Source organism: Anomaloglossus baeobatrachus, chromosome 1 (assembly GCF_048569485.1).
Source record: "Anomaloglossus baeobatrachus isolate aAnoBae1 chromosome 1, aAnoBae1.hap1, whole genome shotgun sequence".
NCBI classification, from domain to species: domain Eukaryota; kingdom Metazoa; phylum Chordata; class Amphibia; order Anura; family Aromobatidae; genus Anomaloglossus; species Anomaloglossus baeobatrachus.
The window spans coordinates 215,024,068-215,043,959 of NC_134353.1; the positions used below are offsets into that span (position 1 = coordinate 215,024,068).

Consider the following 19,892-nt stretch of genomic DNA (forward strand, 5'->3'; position numbering starts at 1 on the left):
AGGCCTGCCAAAATCTCATAGGGTGTGGTAGTTCTCACAAGAACTTATTGAAACAAAGACTTGTTGAGGGCTGTGACGAAGCCTGGATGCAGGGAGTGTCTTACTTATTAGGCTACTTTCACACATCAGTTTTTTGCCATCAGGCACAATCCGGTTTGTGCCTGATGCAACGTATGCATCGCAGATTGTGGCAAAACTGATAGGACGGATCCGTTAAAAAAACTGATCCGTTGTAGCAGTGGCCATGGGTAACCTGAATGATGTCACCGTTGACAGCGCAACTCACTTCAGTTGCTCCGTGGAGCTCACAGCGTGCGGTGGTGTTGTACGGCCGCTCCTGTCAGCTTCCGATTTAGCAGAGCTGAAAGCGTCGTGGGACCTCGTGTGGATTATGCCGGACCTGGAGGGGTATTTGGGGATTAATAAAGTGGTGAAAGAGGGTGTTTTTTTCTCTTTTATTTCAAATAAAGGATTATTCGATGTTTGTGTTTATTTACTTTCACTACAGTTTAGTGAAGGGGGGTGTTTTGTCCTCCATTTTCATTGTGTGTGCTGGGGATATATAGATATATTCAGCAACTTTTTTCCCTTCAAGCACCAGTACTAGCAGTGAGCCTGAAATTCCCTTTTTTCTTTAGGCAGTTATGTAGTCTACTATTTGCTATTATGTAAGAAACTCCTAAATTTATGCAAGATACGCCTCCATTTCTGAAGAGTATAATAGATCTGATGTTCATTAAATTCAGTGGAGAGCTTTGGAAATCATATGCCGATGTATTTCTTTAATTCTCACCGAAACTGTAGAATAGGTCCCAAAAACTTTTTTATTGTAGTTAGAACATTATCTCTATAGGTTTATATAAGTTTTCAGAATGCACTATTTTTGAAAAATGCGTTTTGCTACTTGTCAGCATGCCAAGTAGTCCTCCAATGATAATCTACTGCTGATTAAACCGTGATTTTATCAAAACTACACTAAGCAGACCAGTAAGTGACACATCGCTGGAATCAGGGTCTCTGTACCTATGTTATGCTACATAAGGTGGCAAAAACCTGGTGACAGATTCCCTTTAAGAATACCCTATGGCTAATTTGATTAATACTTATCTGCTCCTAATATTCTGTGTCATCTAGGGACTACAGCTCAGGAAGCAATGGAGTATACTACTATATATTTACTGCATGTATTTGGAATTTCCTTTTCTTTACTTCTATTTCTGTCCTGTCTTTCTAAAGGTGTTTGCAGCTGTAGGGAGCTGATTGGCATGAAGGTGATGGCAAGGTGCTGCAAGGACTGAATAGTACTTGATCTGTAGTAGTTTTGTGGAAAAAAGTTCTTTCTGTCTAATGTAGCGCAAAAAGGACACTTGCTGGTATTATTTGTTGTACTTTAATGAGTATATGCTCCTATTAATACAACGCGTTTCAGCAGATATGTTTTCATCAGGTATCATGAAAAATTAATCGGAATGGAAGGTTTCTCCAGACTGATAAGCTTTCACTGGAGTTGTGCGGGGGCGCACAACCTGCAAAGGTGAGCAATTCTAAATATTTAAATACCTAAATTCATCCACGGATGCTTCTCATATTGCGCTTGTCTCCTTATTTATTTATTTATGTAGTACTTTTGTGGCACATACAAAGAAGGCAAAGAGACACTATGTAGCTCTCCTCTAGGTGCAAAGGGGCTGGGCAGTGGCAGTATAGTAAGCACAGGCATCAGTCTCATTATGTGACGCCCTAGACTAGTCAGGTTGTCCCAGGTAGTCCCATGCACACACACCACCTCCCTGAAAAGCTGACAGCAGCCAACCAAGAAACCCTTGTCACCACCCTTCAGGTTTGATGTCCACACCAGGGGGGCGAAGCAAGGCGGTTGGCTCCACCCACCGAGGAGTTCACAGGCCTGTAGGCGGGAAAAGACAGAAATTCTAGAGCAGAGTAGTCTTGACAGTGAAGGAGAGAGGTTGAGTTCAAGGGTAGACCCGTGACCAGGCCTGCCAACAGTCTACTCAGGTGGCTGGGTCTGAACCCAGTAACCTTTGGCAAGGAAGCAGATGGTGGTGGACGCCTGCAGGAGCTGGGATTACAGCCGGTGGAACCGTAGGGACCGGGGTCGGGCAGTGGCCCGCAGGTACCAAACCGGGGAACCGATTGGAAACCAGAGCACCAGGAGGGGTACTCAGACCCAGTACAAAGCCCCGAACCGACAAGGCCGAGTCAAATCAACTGATTGAGGACTGGACTTAAGGACCTATCCCACACAAGACCCGTTAGAAGACAACAGCCCAACCATACAGGGTAAAGCCACCGCCAAAGCATAGAGACCCAAAGGGCCAGCATCTGCGGGCAAACAGGGCTCCTCCGACAGCCAGCAAGCCTGGGAGCGGACTACCGTTGCTTAGGCATAGGAGTCAAACATTCATATAACAGGTGCAGGAGAAAGGCGGAAACCACCAACCCGCTCAGGGAGAAGCTGCAGCCGTCTGCAGCACAGCAGGAGCCGAGGGTCATGCTAGTATCCCTGTGACTGAGGTCTGATTCTGCGAGCGGACCTCAGCTGCAGGGGGCGGTCCGGCTCTGAGGAGGGGAGGGCCGGCGCTGCGGAGGGGCGGGCTGGCATGGAGGAGGAGAGGGAGGGATTTATCTCCCTCTTTCCTCCGTTGCCGGCTATTGCAATTCTCGCTCTGAACGAGCGGTACACCGGTGTACCGCAAAGTGCAGTGCAATTTTTCTCTCGCCCCATTCACTTGAATGGGTGTGAGAGAAAAGAGTCTAGCATTACAATCGCAGCATGCTGCGATTGTTTTCTCGGTCCGATTAGGGCTGAGAAAATAATCGCTCATGTGCGCTGACACACAGGCTAGAAATGGTCCGAGTGGAGTGCGATGTTTTATCGCACTCCACTCACACCGATTTTCTCGCTGTGTGGCTTAGACCTAAGTGAGGTGCTCATTAGTCAGCCTTTCTCCTCCTGTATGGCACATCCTGTTACTGATGAACACAGCTGGCACCATGGCTTGAGCAAATGTATTACATATTGCATTTCAGTGGGCTGTCTGGCCAGAACTAATTTCCGACTAGTCTCCTACAGCAGATAAGCATTTCTTTTAAGCAAATTGCCCACTCCTCTCCGCCATATTTTCCTGGTTCTGGTCTCTCAGGATGTTATAGTAGACCACTACATTTTCACAGTAAAGATCGAATGTTTCCAAGGATATGTTTAGCCCTTTACTTCTAGTTTGCCATATATCAAATAATGCACTAAATTCAGAGCTAAAATGAATATGTCAGCAGGATTTTGCTACATCATCTGAGAGCAGCATGATGTAGGCAAAGAGATCCTGAATCCAGTGACGTTTCACTTAGTATACTGAGTGCAGTCGTTCTGACACTCAGAATATTTCACCTGTAGCAATATGTTATATGCTGTATGGCCTCTAGGGGCCTCTAGGGGTCTCACTACTTGTATGTGTGCACCAAAAGCAAGTGGGAACTCGTTGGTACTGCAGACAGTGTGACGGCAGCAGAGAGAGAGATGTAATGGCGACAACACCACCTAATAAAGATCCTGAAGATCTCCACAGAGTGTGATTCATGAGAGAAACAGCAAACAGAACATCCCCCACCCATACCGGATTCTCTGTATACAGTGAGCTGCTAATCCCAGCACGGCGTTTCCTGGGCTAACTGACTTTTAGCTGACCTAGTCCAACAAATATAATCTCCTGAAACTAAAATAAACATGGCAGGTAAACAAGAGCACACAGTGTGTTAACAATTACAGCATGCTGGCTTCAGATTACATAGCAAAAACCTGCTGACAGATTCCCTTTAATTCTTTACAAAAGGAGCAAAAGGAAAAGGAGGGTGTAGGTAGGAAAAGAGAAGAAAGCATGGCGAACAGAGCTGATCACAGCCAAAGGGGCGCAACGCTCTTCTTGGTGCTTCTGCCTCTTTGTGTCAATGGCCAACATAGGATTCAACACCGGGGCTCCCACAAATCAAAACCTTACTATATCATGTCAAAAGTTTTATAAAATGGCAGACTGTTCTGTGATAAAGGTTGCAAACTACAGAAAAGATAAATCATCCTTTGCATGAATATATTTTGTTTGTACACAAATTGTATATCCCCAAATGGTGCCTTGTGAGGATTCTGCATGGTCTGTAATCATCTTAGAGATCAGTATTGATAGCATTCAGATGCCTCCAGGTTTTATGGACAGTAAATCTAGATTCCTATGCACTGATTAGGGTAAAATTATGATTAGGGAAGTACACTTCCAAAAAACAGTAACATTTTTACCCAAAACATGAAATGCATTTTTCACTTTGATTTTTAAAAGACTCACGGATACAAATACAGTCTTCATTGTTCTCTAGAGCTCAGAAAACATGTGAAAACTGTGACAATGAAAGTATTGAACTGACCTGAGGTAATACTGCAGAGTCTTCTTGCTGTTAGAATTAAACATGTCTCCTTATCAGGTGTGAATGGATGCAAAAAAATCTCTATCCATTTGCACCTGATGAAAAGTCATGTTTGGACCTATAAGCTGACATTTATTTTTTTACTATTTTGGTATGATGTGTTATCTAATGACACTTTCCTTCTGTGATTGTATTATCATTATTGCAATCAATACTTTCATGACACTTCCAATACCCGTGACAAGTGACCTCCGATTTTGTTGTCAACAGTCGCTGAAGGGTAATATTACGTAGGAAGAAAAGAAGTTACATGGTTGGATCGAGCAAAAAAAATGAACCTCTATAGACTCATATAAAGTACATTTATTTTCAATGTAATATTTAAGAACTAAATAGTAATCAGAATGTAATGTTATGTAATAATGTTACACAGTTTCACTTACTCTAGAAAAATAAATAGGACTTACAGGCATACAATACTAAAGCACAATGCATATAATTTAGTATGTGAAGTGTCCACAAATAAAAAGAAAGCTAATTCTACATAAAGTCAAGTAAAATCTGTTATGCATTAGTATTAGTAAAACTTACTATTACACTGCTCTACATCAATTTTGCTGATTACAAGATAACATGGGATCTTTATGAATTTTGGAGTGCTGAATCCAAAAATCACATCTGTTTCCTCCAGTCACGTCCAGTTTTTCAGCAAAATGCTTTTTACGAAGGAACTCTTACAGTAATAACGAAACATTATATAGAATTTTAATTATATTATTTAGATATGCTGAATACACAAAAATAAATGCAATTGGTATAACTAATAGGAAGACTGCTTAATAAGCAGTTAACACTACCAACATCAGAATTTTTTGGCTAAATAAGCAGCATGAAAACCACGTCAGCATTCAGTCAATCAAGAGGCTTACAAGTTGCAGCAATTTTAACTCTGTTAAAAAGGTTTTTGCTTCACCAAGACATAGATTTCAAGGCAGATGTAACATATGGCAGACTACTACTGGTGTTTAACACTAGAAGTCCCAGAAATTTCGAGCTCCCCCCTGAAGTCCCGAAAGAGGGTCAAATGACCCTTAATCCAAACTGAATAGAACTAACTAGAAACTAAATGGCTAAACTCAATGGAAAACAACAACCTCCTGTGGTGCGACAGTAATGGCCTTAATTACAGAACAAAAGATGGTGATTATAGGATGTTAACTAAAATTCTTCAGGTCATTCGACCTGTCTCTGGGTTCCAAAGGTAGAAATATTAAATGACCCCTCTCTGGGACTTCTAGTGTTAAAGTGTGACAACCCTGATCAAACTAATCCAGAGCATTAACAAAAAGAACATTTTTCCCCAACAATTAAAAAATTTACACAACTATTTTTCTCTTGGTTAGACGATAAACTAGTTTTTTGCATGAAATAAACATATCATGTGCTATAATTTCTTCAGAATTTCTTATTACTAATTAGGAAAAAACTCCTTAAAGCCATACAATTCATTTCACCGGGGGTCCACATTTAGTAAAACCCCACAGATAGCACCAACTCCATATAGATTAAACAGTGCAAAGAGACCTGAGTTTTTATAGTGCAACCATTACAAAAAGCATTTTATTAAATAGACATGGGGACATAAAGTATGTGAAAATGTATGCATAAAATCAGGGAACAGTCAGAGATTAAATAACTAATATGGTTATGATTATACCATATAATATGAAGTGTCAAAAATATATTTGTTCTCTAGATAAGCAGTCAGCAAACAACCAGAGTTTTCAAAACAGCATACTCATTGGTTAGTTACAATAGCAGTACATATCTCAATTAGGGTCTGTGGCAGTTATTTAGCTCTGTTTGCTGTAGCTATAGCATATGGACAGCGTGTGGACTAAGCCACACTTACATAGATGACAATCACCTATTCCCGATGTGATAATCTCAGCAAGCCCACGTACGTTTCGCAGATGCGATATTCTTACCTTCGTCAGTGAAAAGAGGCTCTGTCCATTTGATATAGCTACAACAAACAGAGCTAAATAACTGCCACAGACCCTAATTGAGATATTTACTTCTATTGTAACTAACCAATGGGTATGCTGTTTTGAAAACTCTGGTTGTTTGCTGACTGCTTATCTAGTGAACAAATATGTGTTTGACACTTCATATTAAATTGCTATAATCATGTTATTTAATCTCTGACTGTTCCCTGATTTTATGCATACAATTTAACATACTTTATGTCACCATGTCTATTTAATAAAATGCTTTTTGTAATGGTTGCACTATAAAAAGTCAGGTCTGTTTGCATTGTAGAATTTCTTATACCCCTGATATTTGACTTTAAAACCTTATTCAAACTTTTTTTTTAATAATTTGATGTATTGCCAATTTTTTAACTTCATATCTGAAATCAGCAACTTTGATTTGGGTAAAATCAGCAATGACAAAAAAAGACATTTGCCCTGTGAAATGCTAAAGTCTTAAAACCATGAATTTAAGAGTATAGACATACAGTATTGCTAAAGCAAATCTAGGAAAAAAAATTAGATATTTAGAAAATGGCCATTTTCATATCTGCCCAATAGCCACATCAAGGCATACCTCATATACTGGTTGACTACTCTATATTGAAGCTTCGCTCTGGGTTTAAAAAACCTCCAGTGTATAGGCAAGTAAGAACCTGCTATAGAGAATGAAATCACCTGGAGCAGGGCTGCACAGTCAGAAAGCATGACCCTCAATAATCTAGTCAAAAAAGACTGACGGCACTCCCAAAATTGCAATGTGAACCAGTACGTAACTGAACATGACACAAAATGACAAAAAAAGACAGTTGCACTCTGAAATGCTAAAGTATGAAAACCATGAATGTAAGAGTATAGAAATGCATTACTGCTAAAGGAAATCTAGGAAAAAAAATTGAGATATTTAGCATACAACAATGCCAATTTTCATATCTGCCCAGTAGCCACATTAACGTACCCAGTATACCTTGACATGGCTACTGGGCAAATATAAAAATGGCCATTTTTGTATGCTAAATATTACAATTTTTTTCCTAGATTTTCCTTAGCAGTAATGCGTGTCTATACTTATACATTCATGGTTTTCATGCTTTAGCATTTCAGAGTGCAACTATCTTTTTTGTCATGTTCAGTTATACACGTGTTCCATAGCAATTTTAGGAGTGCCGTCAGTCTTTTTTATCTAAAATCAGCAATGAGACATTGGTCAGCAGAATTTTTTTTTTAAAATGTAGAAAGTGTAATACATAATTATATTTGCATAAATCTGTAGCAGACGCGAATACATGTAGTAGGTGTTTACCCTTTCTCTGACAACAATCTTATGTAAATGTTCATAATCCTCCTCAGTCTTCAAAAATTTACCTACTGTAAAACAGTAAAGATTCAACGATCCAATAAAATAGATTTATTTGCAATATAATATTTATAGCTAAATAGCAATCATGTTATAAGGTTAAGGAGGATTGATCAACATACTTTATTGTCAATTGGTGGTTGTGCTATTTTCATTTCCTTTTGCAGGAAACATCTACGTGTGTAAACATTATGGGAATGAATGGTCGTTACTACCATCTTTTGTCCCCATACAGTTGGCATATTCTTACAACTGCTGCTGACAAGGTCCACATCAAATATTAAATCAGCCTGATCGCTTGATTATTTATATTAGGCAATGATCAGAAATAAACCTTTTTATGAACATTTGTTCAGTGGATTATTAACCGATGCAAAATGGCCTTAAATGGAATCTGTCTGCAATATTTTACTATTTAATCAGCAAGCAGTTTAATATAGAGGAAGAGAGCCTGTTTCAAAGGAAGTGTTACATATTAAACTTTGTTTTAGTTTCAACACAATCAGTGTTTTATCAGCAGGAGTTTATCACTGCCGGACTAGATCTCATCTGTAAGACAGCTAAACTAATCTGTGTAATCCCACAACCACCACTGATTGACAGCTTTGTACAGTGTACATAGAAAGCTGCCAATCAGGTGAGTAGGTGGGGTTATACTCATCTCAGCATTCTAACAACTGCTATATGTACAGCAGAAAAAAACACCTCGAGAATTCGGGTCTCCTCCATAACATCATGCTGTTCTCAGATAACATACCAAAAACCTGCTGGCAAATATCCTTTAAACAATAGTCTGGGGGAGCCTGAAGGAGGGGTATGCAGCTGCAGCTGTAAAAGATATACAATATGAAGGGTACACACTACATACTGCCCAAACTACATCTAATATACATTTCAGCTGCCTTTAGGCTTACTGTAATTTTTTTCATAACAATGAGGTTCTCCCATAAATTGTAGGTGATACATGATAAGTATCGGTCGCCCTTTGACTGCTGGATCCAACCCGACTGACTAAATATGTATTACTAGAGTTGGACGAATTTGAGTGGAATTTAATTTTGCTTGAATTTCACAAAAATTTGTATTCTCCAGGATACTATTTTTTTTGTAATTACATCTGCTCAAATTCACCAAAATTGCACTTGATTGGCCACCATTTTGCTGAACTAGAGGGACTCCCAGCCACTTCCACTGCATGCTTTCCCTTTTATGGTTCTTGTCGTTTTTTCTTATTCCTACCATTTGACCATGCACAGAATCCCCAAACCTCTGCATGCTGCATCAACGACCTCAGACATAAAGACTTGCACGTCAACCTACCGACACATAGTGTTAGGGAGGTTTTAGGCAATAATGAGGTTTAGGACCTGCGCATGACGATGCCAAGGGTTTCAGTGTGTGGAACAGCAGAGGTGAGCAGCGAGGTGAGTACTGTTGTATTTTTTTCTACATCTTATATTTATTATGCTCTGAGGTCTCTCTAGACCCCTGGGGGCATAACAAGGGACATTCAATTTGTGGAAAATAAATTCACTTCAAAATGAATTTCAATGTAAAATCTGGTGTATTTGGTGAATTTTAATTTTTATTTACTGTAGTCAGATTTGCTCATTTCTAATTATTACCTGTCCTGTCGATGGGTGATACATTTTGATCACAGGAACCCTCATTAATTTGCCATCACTTTTCACCAGTAGTGTAAGGGGTACTTTACACGCTGCGACATCGCTAGCGATTGCTAGCAATGTCGAGCGCGATAGCACCCGCCCCCGTCGCCCGTGCGGCATTTGGTGATTGCTGCCGTAGCGAACATTATCACTACGGCAGCGTCACACGCACATACCTTGACAGCGACGTCGCTATGACTGACGAACAATCCCTCCTTCAAGGGGGGGGGGGATTCGGCGTCATAGCGACGTCACTGTGGCGTCACTAAGCGGCCGGCCAATAGAAGCGGAGGGGCGGAGATGAGCAGGACGTAACATCCTGCCCACCTACTTCCTTCCGCATTGCCGGTGGACGCAGGTAAGTAGATGTTCGTCGCTCCCACGGTGTCACACATAGCGATGTGTGATGCCGCAGGAACGACGAACAACATCATACCGGTGGCAGCAGCGATATTAAGGAACATGAACGACATGTCAATGATCACCGTTTTGGAATGTTTTTGAGATCGTTGATCGTCGCTCATTAGTGTTACACGCTGCGATGTCGCTACCGGCGCCGGATGTGGGTCACTAACAACATGACCCCGACGATATATCCGCAGCGATGTCGCAGCGCGTACAGTACCCCTTATACTTTAGCTCCTCTACGTATGTACCTGCTATGTCATGACACATTTTCCATGAAAACAGGGCTTTTGCACAAAACATTAGACAATATACATACCAATGTGAACGCTGTGGGCTACATATTTTTTTCCTATGTGTAGATATATATAGACATTACTGTGATTTTCCAGTTAAAAGAAAAAGGTTTTGGTACCATGTTAGCCAGTTGAAAAGTGATTGATTGTTCTCAGTGAAAAAGGTATCACAACTACAAAGTTTTAATTTTGTTTCTCTCACTGAGAGCAATCAATCATGTGATTTTCCAGTAACAGCTGGAGTGATCCAGTTATATTCTGCTTGGACCAGCACAAAACTGTTCTCCCTAAATTTCTTAAAGTGCATCATTTCTCCATTTTCCCTCAGTGTAATAACATTGTTGTCTGGTTCACTAAAGGAAACTTCTGTCCTCTTTTGGCAGTATTGGGCATGAATGCATCGTAGACCAGCCGCAAGGGCCATCCCAAGGACCACAGAGCAACCAAGTAGGATACCTAGCTGAGTCATGGCAAGCTGCATCCCTCTACCATTATTTTCTTTTCCATTAGTTGGGACACGAAACTCGTTGACAGGCCTGGTCACCCACGAAGAAGTACTGATCTCGGTGTTTCGTTCCAGAGCTGGAGATTGCGGCTGATGTAAAAAGTTGGCAGAAAGTTCTTTGGTGGCCTTGAGCTCATTAAATTGTGTGTTAGGAGGAGAGGAAACAAGAATCTGAGAATCCTTGAAGGTCAAGTTTATGGGCTTTTTCATCATTTTTTGAGTTTCTAAAAGCTGAATAGTATACTGAGCCAAGGAAGCAGGAGGAGGGGTTGATACTGATGAAGTCAATTTTCGTCCTTGATAAACCGGCTGTAAATAAAATTTGAAATATTTTCATACAGTGTTCTTGATATTGTTTGGAAGTATAGTGTCTGTAACAATTAATAATATAGATATAACAGTCATGCATTTCTCAATTCATTAATTTTGTCTACAATGCGTTCACAACAGTCATTGGGCTTTCTTTGGTTCTCACCAAAAAAGGCAGAAATACAGCTTGCTATTTTTATTATATTATAGCTATACGTACGGCAAGAAAAACCTCAAATATGTAAATATGTATATATATTTTTTATGTATATTCAGTTAGGACCTACATACACCCTAATGGAAACTAGAGAAGAGCAGTATGTACTGGTTGCTTGTCGGTCCAAACTGCAGGAGGTGATGGCAGGAAATTGTACACGTAGAGTGTGTGGTTTGATTTATGATTAATTTGCAGCCTGAGTGAAAGGTGCAGATTGAATGACTGGAAGTAGATTCACCCCTTACAGTGTTACTCACATTATATGCTGTGAAGGTATGTATATTGTAACCTAAATATAATAGTGCTGCAATGTGGGGAAGTGCTGTAAAAGCGAGGAGCTGAAGAGATCTTTAAGGCAAACTTTAGACAGATGAGTTGTAGCTGCAAAGGGTTATCATGAAGATCTGGTTTGAATCCAGAGAAAAAGTCATTATCAGTTAGGGGTGGACACTGAGAGCAAAGAGCCCCAGTGCATGAATTGTGTATGCCATCACATTCTTAAAGGGGTCTCCCATTTTCATTTTTTGTGCTCATCATTTTGTATTAGGGAAAAAGTAATGAAATATTCACCTGGTCTACTGAGGTCTCCTTGCTATTGCTCTGTCTATGTTTACAGGCTGCAGTGGTAATGTCACACATGACCACTTTATCACAGGTCTCAGCAACTTGTGCCATCTACTTTGGCATGTGGTGAACTCAGTGATTGACTCCAGCCTGAAAACAAAGACCAGAGCCGTACAAAAGAGGAATTGTTGGCCCCGAAGGGAATGAGTAGCTTTGATTTTATTGTTTTTTAGTGGCACAAGCATAACAATATTAAAAGAGGTAAAATGGAGAATTCCTTCAATTAACCTTATTTCATACAACAAAAATATGCTGGACAGAAATCAGAAAATCACACAGCACATGTGTGGCGCCCTGGACAAGCCAGGTCGTCACAGGTACTACACCAACACACCCCACACCCCGGCTAGGCACATCGCAGTCAAACACAAATCCTTGCTGCCTTCCTCCAGGGGCTGATGTCCACACCAGGGGGTGGGCCAGGCGGTTGGTCCCGCCCACCGAGGAGTTCACAGTCCTGGAGGCGGGAAAAGGGATCAGTTTCGAGTGGAGTTTAGAGAGTGAAGTGGTAGGAGAGGAGACTGACCGTGTCCGGGTGTGTGGCCCGGGCACCCAGCAAGGTTGGCAGACGGTGGTGACCGTCTGCAGGAGAGGCTGATTGGAGTGAACCGTACGGACCGGGGACGGGCGGTGGCTCGCCGGTACCGGATCGGGGAGTGAAGAGAAGCCAGCACCATTCGGCAGGGCCTACGGACCCCGACCAGGCTAGGAGTCGCCGTAAAACCGGTCAAATCCGTCAGCGAAGGGAACCTCCGGGGTTTCCCAGCAGCCAAGACCCGATTGAAGGCAACAGCTCACACCGTAGAGGGAAACACAGTCACCGCCAAGGCTACAGTTCCCAGGGCCAGAGCCTGCGGGCAAAAGGGGCTCCCTCAGCATCCATCCAAGCTGGGGAGCGGGTTACCGGTGGGAAGCCATTGGAACCGTAAACACAACACAGGTGCAGGGAAAGGCAGTCACCATCAACCTGCCGGGAGGAAAACAACCACAGCCACCTGTGGGACCCGTCCATCCAGTCGTTTGTTTGACCAGAGACTCTGTGTGGATTACTGGCTGAGTGAGTACCACCGTGCCGTGCGGCACAGCGCTGCCCCCGCGACCCTGCACCTCACCAGGCCCCTTAACCCGCCTGTCATCCCTACCTCCCTCACCGGGCCCCGGGACAACCAATCCCCCTACCCACGGAGGGGAGAACCAACATCCAAGCTGCTCCCTCTCATCGCTCCCGGGATACCCGTTCAGAGCAGCTGTGGTGTCACAACCTCACCAAAACTGTGGGTGGCGTCACGGACAATATCCCCAAACCACACACTAACCTCCCTTTCACTCACGGGCGAGGAACGCCACTCGAGTCCCCGGGATCCGGCCCACCGCTCGAGCCACCACCGAGCAGTAGCAGCAGCAGTAGCCGGACCCGAGCAGTGGGTGAGCGCAGCGTCCCCTCCTCCGCCCACGACAACTTGGCGTCACGAACAGGATCTTACCGCTCTGCCGTCTGGTAGAGGTGCGCCTTGTGACCGCCGGAGGTGTCCGGCTGAAAATTTGGAGAAGCCGCCATTTTGGGCGCGAAAAGTCCCCGCTCGAGCGTCTTAATAATAATAATAATAATAATAATTTTTATTTCTATAGCGCCAACATATTCCGCAGCGCTTTACAATTCAGGAGTAGTGGAGGCCCGAAAACCAAAACCCCGCCCCTGTAGAGGAGGAGCCAGAAAAAGACTAAGGGGGACGGATGGCGTCTGGCCGCATGTAGCCCGAGGCTATAAAAGCGGGGACGCCAGGACCCTGCGGCCATCTTTTTGTTTCTGGAAGAGGCCGCTGCAGCGATGCATCATCCGTCCCGCAGCACCGTAGCCCCGACGCCCGGGACCGCGGCGTGGGTGGAGGTCCGGACCGCCCAGCTACAACAAAGGCTGCAGATCCGCATGCAGCTCCTCCTGGAGGAGTGGGAGGCCGACATGGCGGAGGTGGTGGCGGCTGTAAGGAGACGCGAGGAGGAGGATTTGGAGGAGCGATTAAGAGACCCACGTCCCTGTATTCCGGAAGGATCGGCCACTGCGGCTGAGGGGCCCGGCCCGCGCCCGCTCACCCTGCTGCCTTCCTCGATATCCACGTTAGTCATTACCGCCCCGCCACTAGGCCTGCTACCCGCCCAACCGGTAGCGGTACCCCGCCTGTCCGCCCAAGCGGACCGATCTGCAGCCGAGGCCCGTGACCGTGCAGCACCGCTCCCGTGGAAGACGCCGAAGGCCGAGCCCGTTGGTGAAATTGTACCGGAGGCACCGCTGATCGTGCCTGACCCCGCAAGGGCCCCGGCAGTCCGCCTCGTACAGGAAGAGGCGGAGGTTCAGCAGGAGAGGATCCCTGTGCCCGTTCCCCACACCTTGGCTGAGGTTGCGCCGGGTCGCCGCTGCAAGGCAGCACCTCAGGCCAAGTCACTGCGGGACCTTCCACCCAGATTGCCAGTAGTGGGCAGCGTCCAGGAGGTCTCGCGGGGCCCGACCCGTGTGCAGGGGCTCGCAGCAGCCCCGTATTGGGACAGGGAGCCGACACCGCTGGGCCTGGAGATTGCTGAGAGGGAAAGAAGGAAGGCGGAGCTGTTGGCCCGCACCATTGAAGAAAAGGAGCGCCTCCGAAGAGCCACCTTCCGGGTGCGGGGCCCGAGATACGAGGGACAGGTCCGTCGATTTGATACCCGAAGGGGGTATGGCTTCATTTATGAACCGGGCCTGGAGGCCAAAGTTTTTGTGGCCCGGAGAGATGTGAATGATCACCTACCGGAAGACCATTCCAGCCGCAATCTGCTCCCCGGTGACCTCGTCAATTACACCCGACATTGTGGGGATAGGGGATGGTATGCCCTGGGTGTCCGGCTGAGAGTAGGCCAGGGGCTTCAAGCGCCCGCTCAGCCCTCTACCCCGGTCGGTGAGCTGGATCTGAAGTGAAGTCGGCGGTTCCCCCGCCAAAAAGTTGTCCCCGTTGGGACCATCAGCACCGTTGTTGTTAACAAGTTGAAAGTTTTTGAATGATAAGTGAAGATTAATCAACCGAAGAAGTTTACCTGATTGAACCGTGATTGAACCGGCCGTTGCCAGCAACTGTTGTCCCCGTAGGGACTGTCTGCAACCGTTGCATAAGGAACTGCTTACGGACAAGCCCGAGAACTTGCAGGGCAACCACAAACTTAGTGGAATGTAAATAAAAATGTGTTTTGGCTTGACACCGTTACCGCTTCTGGAGAGGCTGATTTGGGAGGATGGGCCTGGAGGAAAGGGATGGCCCAGGCCCGCCACTACCGTAACCGGTGGCGATCCTCCGGGGGTTCAGGGGTCCCCTTGGACGCGGGTCCCCTGAAAGAGACAGAACCCGCTCGGGCAACTTGGTGCTGGACTGGGGTCAAGGGGTGCTGCCCGCTTCTTAGGGGCAGCATCAGGGCCAGGCTGTTTGGGTGGGAGAAGAGCGGAAGCCGTACCGGTGAAACTGTTTATAATGTTTTTACATGTTTTACCGTTTTTTACTCTTTTTCAGTTGTGAAAATAAAACCGGTGATGGACGGGCAGCCTGCGGACTGTCTGCATTTTACTAAGGGGGAATGTGGCGCCCTGGACAAGCCAGGTCGTCACAGGTACTACACCAACACACCCCACACCCCGGCTAGGCACACCAAAGTCAAACACAAATCCTTGTTGCCTTCTTCCAGGGGCTGTTGTCCACACCAGGGGGTGGGCCAGGCAGTTGGTCCTGCCCACCAAGGAGTTCACAGTCCTGGAGGCGGGAAAAGGGATCAGTTTCGAGTGGAGTTTAGAGAGTGAAGTGGTAGGAGAGGAGACTGACCATGTCCGGGTGTGTGGCCTGGGCACCCAGCAAGGTTGGCAGACGGTGGTGACCGTCTGCAGGAGAGGCTGATTGGAGTGAACTGTACGGACCGGGGATGGGCGGTGGCCCGCCGGTACCGGATCGGGGATTGAAGAGAAGCCAGCACCATTCGGCAGGGCCTACGGACCCCGACCAGGCTAGGAGTCGCTGTAAAACCGGTCAAATCCGTCAGTGAAGGGAATCTCCAGGGTTTCCCAGCAGCCAAGACCCGATTGAAGGCAACAGCTCACACCGTAGAGGGAAACACAGTCACCGCCAAGGCTACAGTTCCCAGGCCCAGAGCCTGCGGGCAAAAGGGGCTCCCTCAGCATCCATCCAAGCTGGGGAGTGGGTTACCGGTGGGAAGCCATTGGAACCGTAAACACAACACAGGTGCAGGGAAAGGCAGTCACCATCAACCTGCCGGGAGGAGAACAACTGCAGCTGCCTGTGGGACCCGTCCATCCAGCCGTTTGTTTGACCAGAGACTCTGTGTGGATTACTGGCTGAGTGAGTACCACCGTGCCGTGCAGCACAGCGCTGCCCCCGCGACCCTGCACCTCACCAGGCCCCGTAACCCGCCTGTCATCCCTACCTCCCTCACCGGGCCCCGGGATAACCAATCCCCCTACCCACGGAGGGGAGAACCAACATCCAAGCTGCTCCCTCTCATCGCTCCCGGGATACCCGTCCAGAGCAGCAGTGGTATCACAACCTCACCACAACCGTGGGTGGCGTCATGGACAATATCCCCAAACCACACACCAACCTCCCTTTCACTCACGGGCGAGGAACGCCGCTCGAGTCCCCGGGATCCGGCCCACCGCTCGAGCCACCACCGAGCAGTAGCAGCAGCAGCCGGACCCAAGCAGTGGGTGAGCGCAGCGTCCCCTCCTCTGCCCGCGACACATGTTCTACAAGTACACAGCACACTACACACACATCAGTATAGCACACACATCAGACACATCACATAAGCACAGCGCACACATTCTACACATCACGTAAGCGCATTGCACATATTTTGCATGTCACACAAGTACAGGGAACACATTTTATGCATCATAGACGCATAGCACACACATTCTACATGTCACACAAGCACAGCTCATACTTTCAACACATCACACAAGCACAGCACAAACGTGATGTCACACAAGCACAGAGTTACAAGTGAAAAGGTTTTGGTACCGTGTTAGCCAGTTGAAAAGTTATTGAATGTTCTCAGTGAGAGGAACAAAATTATAATCTTGTGATACCTTTTAATTGCTAACTAAAATAAAATAAAGTGATGTTACAAAGCAAGCTTTCGCGACATCTCAGGTCCCTTCATCAGGCATGGTATGACAAAATATCTGAAGAAACACAAATATATGCACAAACACACAGCATGTGCCCAATTATTACTGCACAGACTACATTCTAAACACAGATACACGTATACTGTGTATAAATATATATATATATATATATATATATATATATATATATATATATATATATAGACAGGCATATACCAGATATAGAGACATAAACACATACCACATTTTCAGGCACATACCAGATATACAGGCACATACATACCATGTAGTAATACCTTGGCTAACATTTTTAATTTGTTCTGTGACCGAGCTCTTCACTTAATTTGGTCTTGTGTCAAATTAAATTTCCCAATTAAAAATTAAATGAAATGCTATTAATCCATTCCACCCACTACTAATAGCCCCCCATCCTGGCCTATGGCACCCATCCTGGTATTGTATATATGAACTCTCAACCTGGTACATGGTCCCCATCCTAGTATATATGATCCCATCCTGGTATATCGCCCCCATCCTGGCTTATATGATCCCCCATCCCGGTACATAGCCCGCCATCCTGGTACATGAGCCCTCATCTTAGTACATGGTCCCCCATCCTGGTACCCTAGTATATGGCCATCCCATCCTGGTACATATGGTCCCCCATCCTAGTACATGGCTCCATTACATCTCACACTTAAAAAAACCATTATATTCACCCTCCTTCCGATCTCCCGCAGCGCAGCATCCTCATCTCGTCCAGTCAGCTAATCAGTGTGTCAGAGCACAGCACTCACACGCTGATCAGCTGACCGAATGAGATGAAGTCGGCGCTCTGCAGGAAATGGAGGGAAGGTGAGTATAATAATTTTTGTCTGTGGCGTGATGCAGACAGCTGATCAGCTGCCTGCATGAGGACGCCACACTTTGAGAAATTGGAGGGAGGGTAAATATAAGCCGCTTGTACCTTATATTTCTGCTCACATCATGAAGCAAAAAAGATACAGAGCAACGGCTCATACCTTGAAAAATTCATAACTTGGTGCACTTGGTTAATTGAAGGTTTTACTGTACACACATATACAGGCACATACACACATAGCATAAATAAAAGCACAAACATACCAGATATACAGGGAAATGCTTGTGAGCAAGGCCCTCACTCCTCCTTTAACTGTTTAACTGTGTGTTACTTTGCTTTTGTTTTTATTTCCTGGACATGTGCCTGCTTAATTCTAAAGTATTGCGTAATATGTTGGCACTATGTAAATAAAATTAATTATTATATTATTATTATTACAGGCACATACACACATAGTATATACACATATACAAACTAGAGTATACTCCAGTGCCATAACCTAGAAACTGATGGGCTCTAAACCAAAGTTTGGACCTGCCCCCCTCATGTTCATCAGATGTATGGTCCCTTATATCATTCTAAATTCTTTAAAGACAAACGAGTTGCCCTCTCCCCCTTCATTATGGAATAATGTCCCGCAACCTGTAATTATGTCACTTCCTGGGGAGATATGTCCCCCATCCGTGTATATGTCTCCCATCCTGGTATATATGTTCCCTATCCTGGTCTATATGTCGTCTTCCTGGGCCCATCCTGGAATGTATGACCCCCATTCTGGTATGTATGGCGCCCATCGTGATAAATGTGTCCCCCATCCTGGGCCTATCCTCATACATATGTCCTCAACCTTGTATATATATTCCCCTTTAGGTAAATATGTCCCATATCCTGTTATATATGTCTCCCAACCTGGTAAATATGTCCCCCATCCTCGTATATATGTCCCCCATCCTGGGCCACATCCTTGTATTTATCTCCCTCATCCTAGTAAATATGTCCCCCAATCAAGTATATGTCCCCCATCCTGGTATACTGTATATGTCCTCATCCTGTGCCCATCCTGGTATTTATGTCCACTATTCTGCTTTGTATGTCCCCACTTTGATATATATGCCCCCATCCTCATATGCTGTATATGTTCCCCATCCTAGGCTTATCCTGGTATATATGTCCTCATCCTGAGCCCATCCAGGTATGTACAGTGGCATGCAAAGTTTTGGGCACCACTAGTCAAAATTACTATTATTGTAAACAGTTAAGCAAGATGAAATTATATTTAAAAGGCATAAAGTTAAAGATGACATATTTCCTTTGTATTTTAGCCCCCCCAATTGTTTTTTCATATCCTAAGAAAGGTGGATATTCCTCATCTTAGGACATAGATGTGTTTGACTCATGCCTCCTGATGAACCTGAAATGCAGGAGAAATGCATTGAGGCCGCACCATGGAAATTAACTTCTAAAGGGAAGGTCTCCTTTTTGTTATTTGTACTTGCTTGACCTTTATTTCATGTTCATTTGAGCATTGATGTATATTCAATATTATATCCTCACTTTTTGCTCTTTCTGAGCATGCTGCATCTGTAAGTGGATATATGAAATTCCATTATCATTTTGGTTTTCGGTAGTATGGTTATTTAACCTAGTTTTGATCGAGCTTGTGGTTTGTGGATAATTTGGTACATGCAGTTTTGAGCTTATGGACTCTATCAGGGATTCCGAGGGTGTGTCAACGCTGAGCAAGCGCGCTATGTGCATTATTTAGGGTGCCAACCTCCGTGGACAGGCAGAGTCAGCACTTAGAGGCAGCATTAGGGCCTTGTAGGTGCTGTTGACTTAAGGCCGCTTTACACACTGCGACATCGCTAAAGCGATGTCGTTGGGGGTCACGGAATTTGTGACGCACATCCGGCCGCGTTAGCGATGTCGTTGCGTGTGACATCTGCGTGCGATCGAAAATCGTCGCAAACACGTGCAAAATCGCTAATCGTTGACATTCTCCCCTATTCCCAATTATCGTTGCTG

At 45.0% G+C, this 19,892-nt stretch overlaps 1 protein-coding gene across 1 annotated transcript in view; it reads right to left on the bottom strand.

Annotated features, from left to right (window-relative positions):
- Positions 1-10,013: 10,013 nt before the first annotated feature.
- The window catches only part of REELD1 (reeler domain containing 1), a 143,269-nt gene continuing 133,390 nt past the window's right edge, over positions 10,014-19,892 (bottom strand). Inside the window, exon 7 of the mRNA XM_075335680.1 lies at positions 10,014-11,006. Within this exon, the coding sequence (XP_075191795.1) occupies positions 10,404-11,006 (603 nt within the window). The 3' untranslated portion in view covers positions 10,014-10,403. The remainder of the gene's footprint in view (positions 11,007-19,892) is intronic.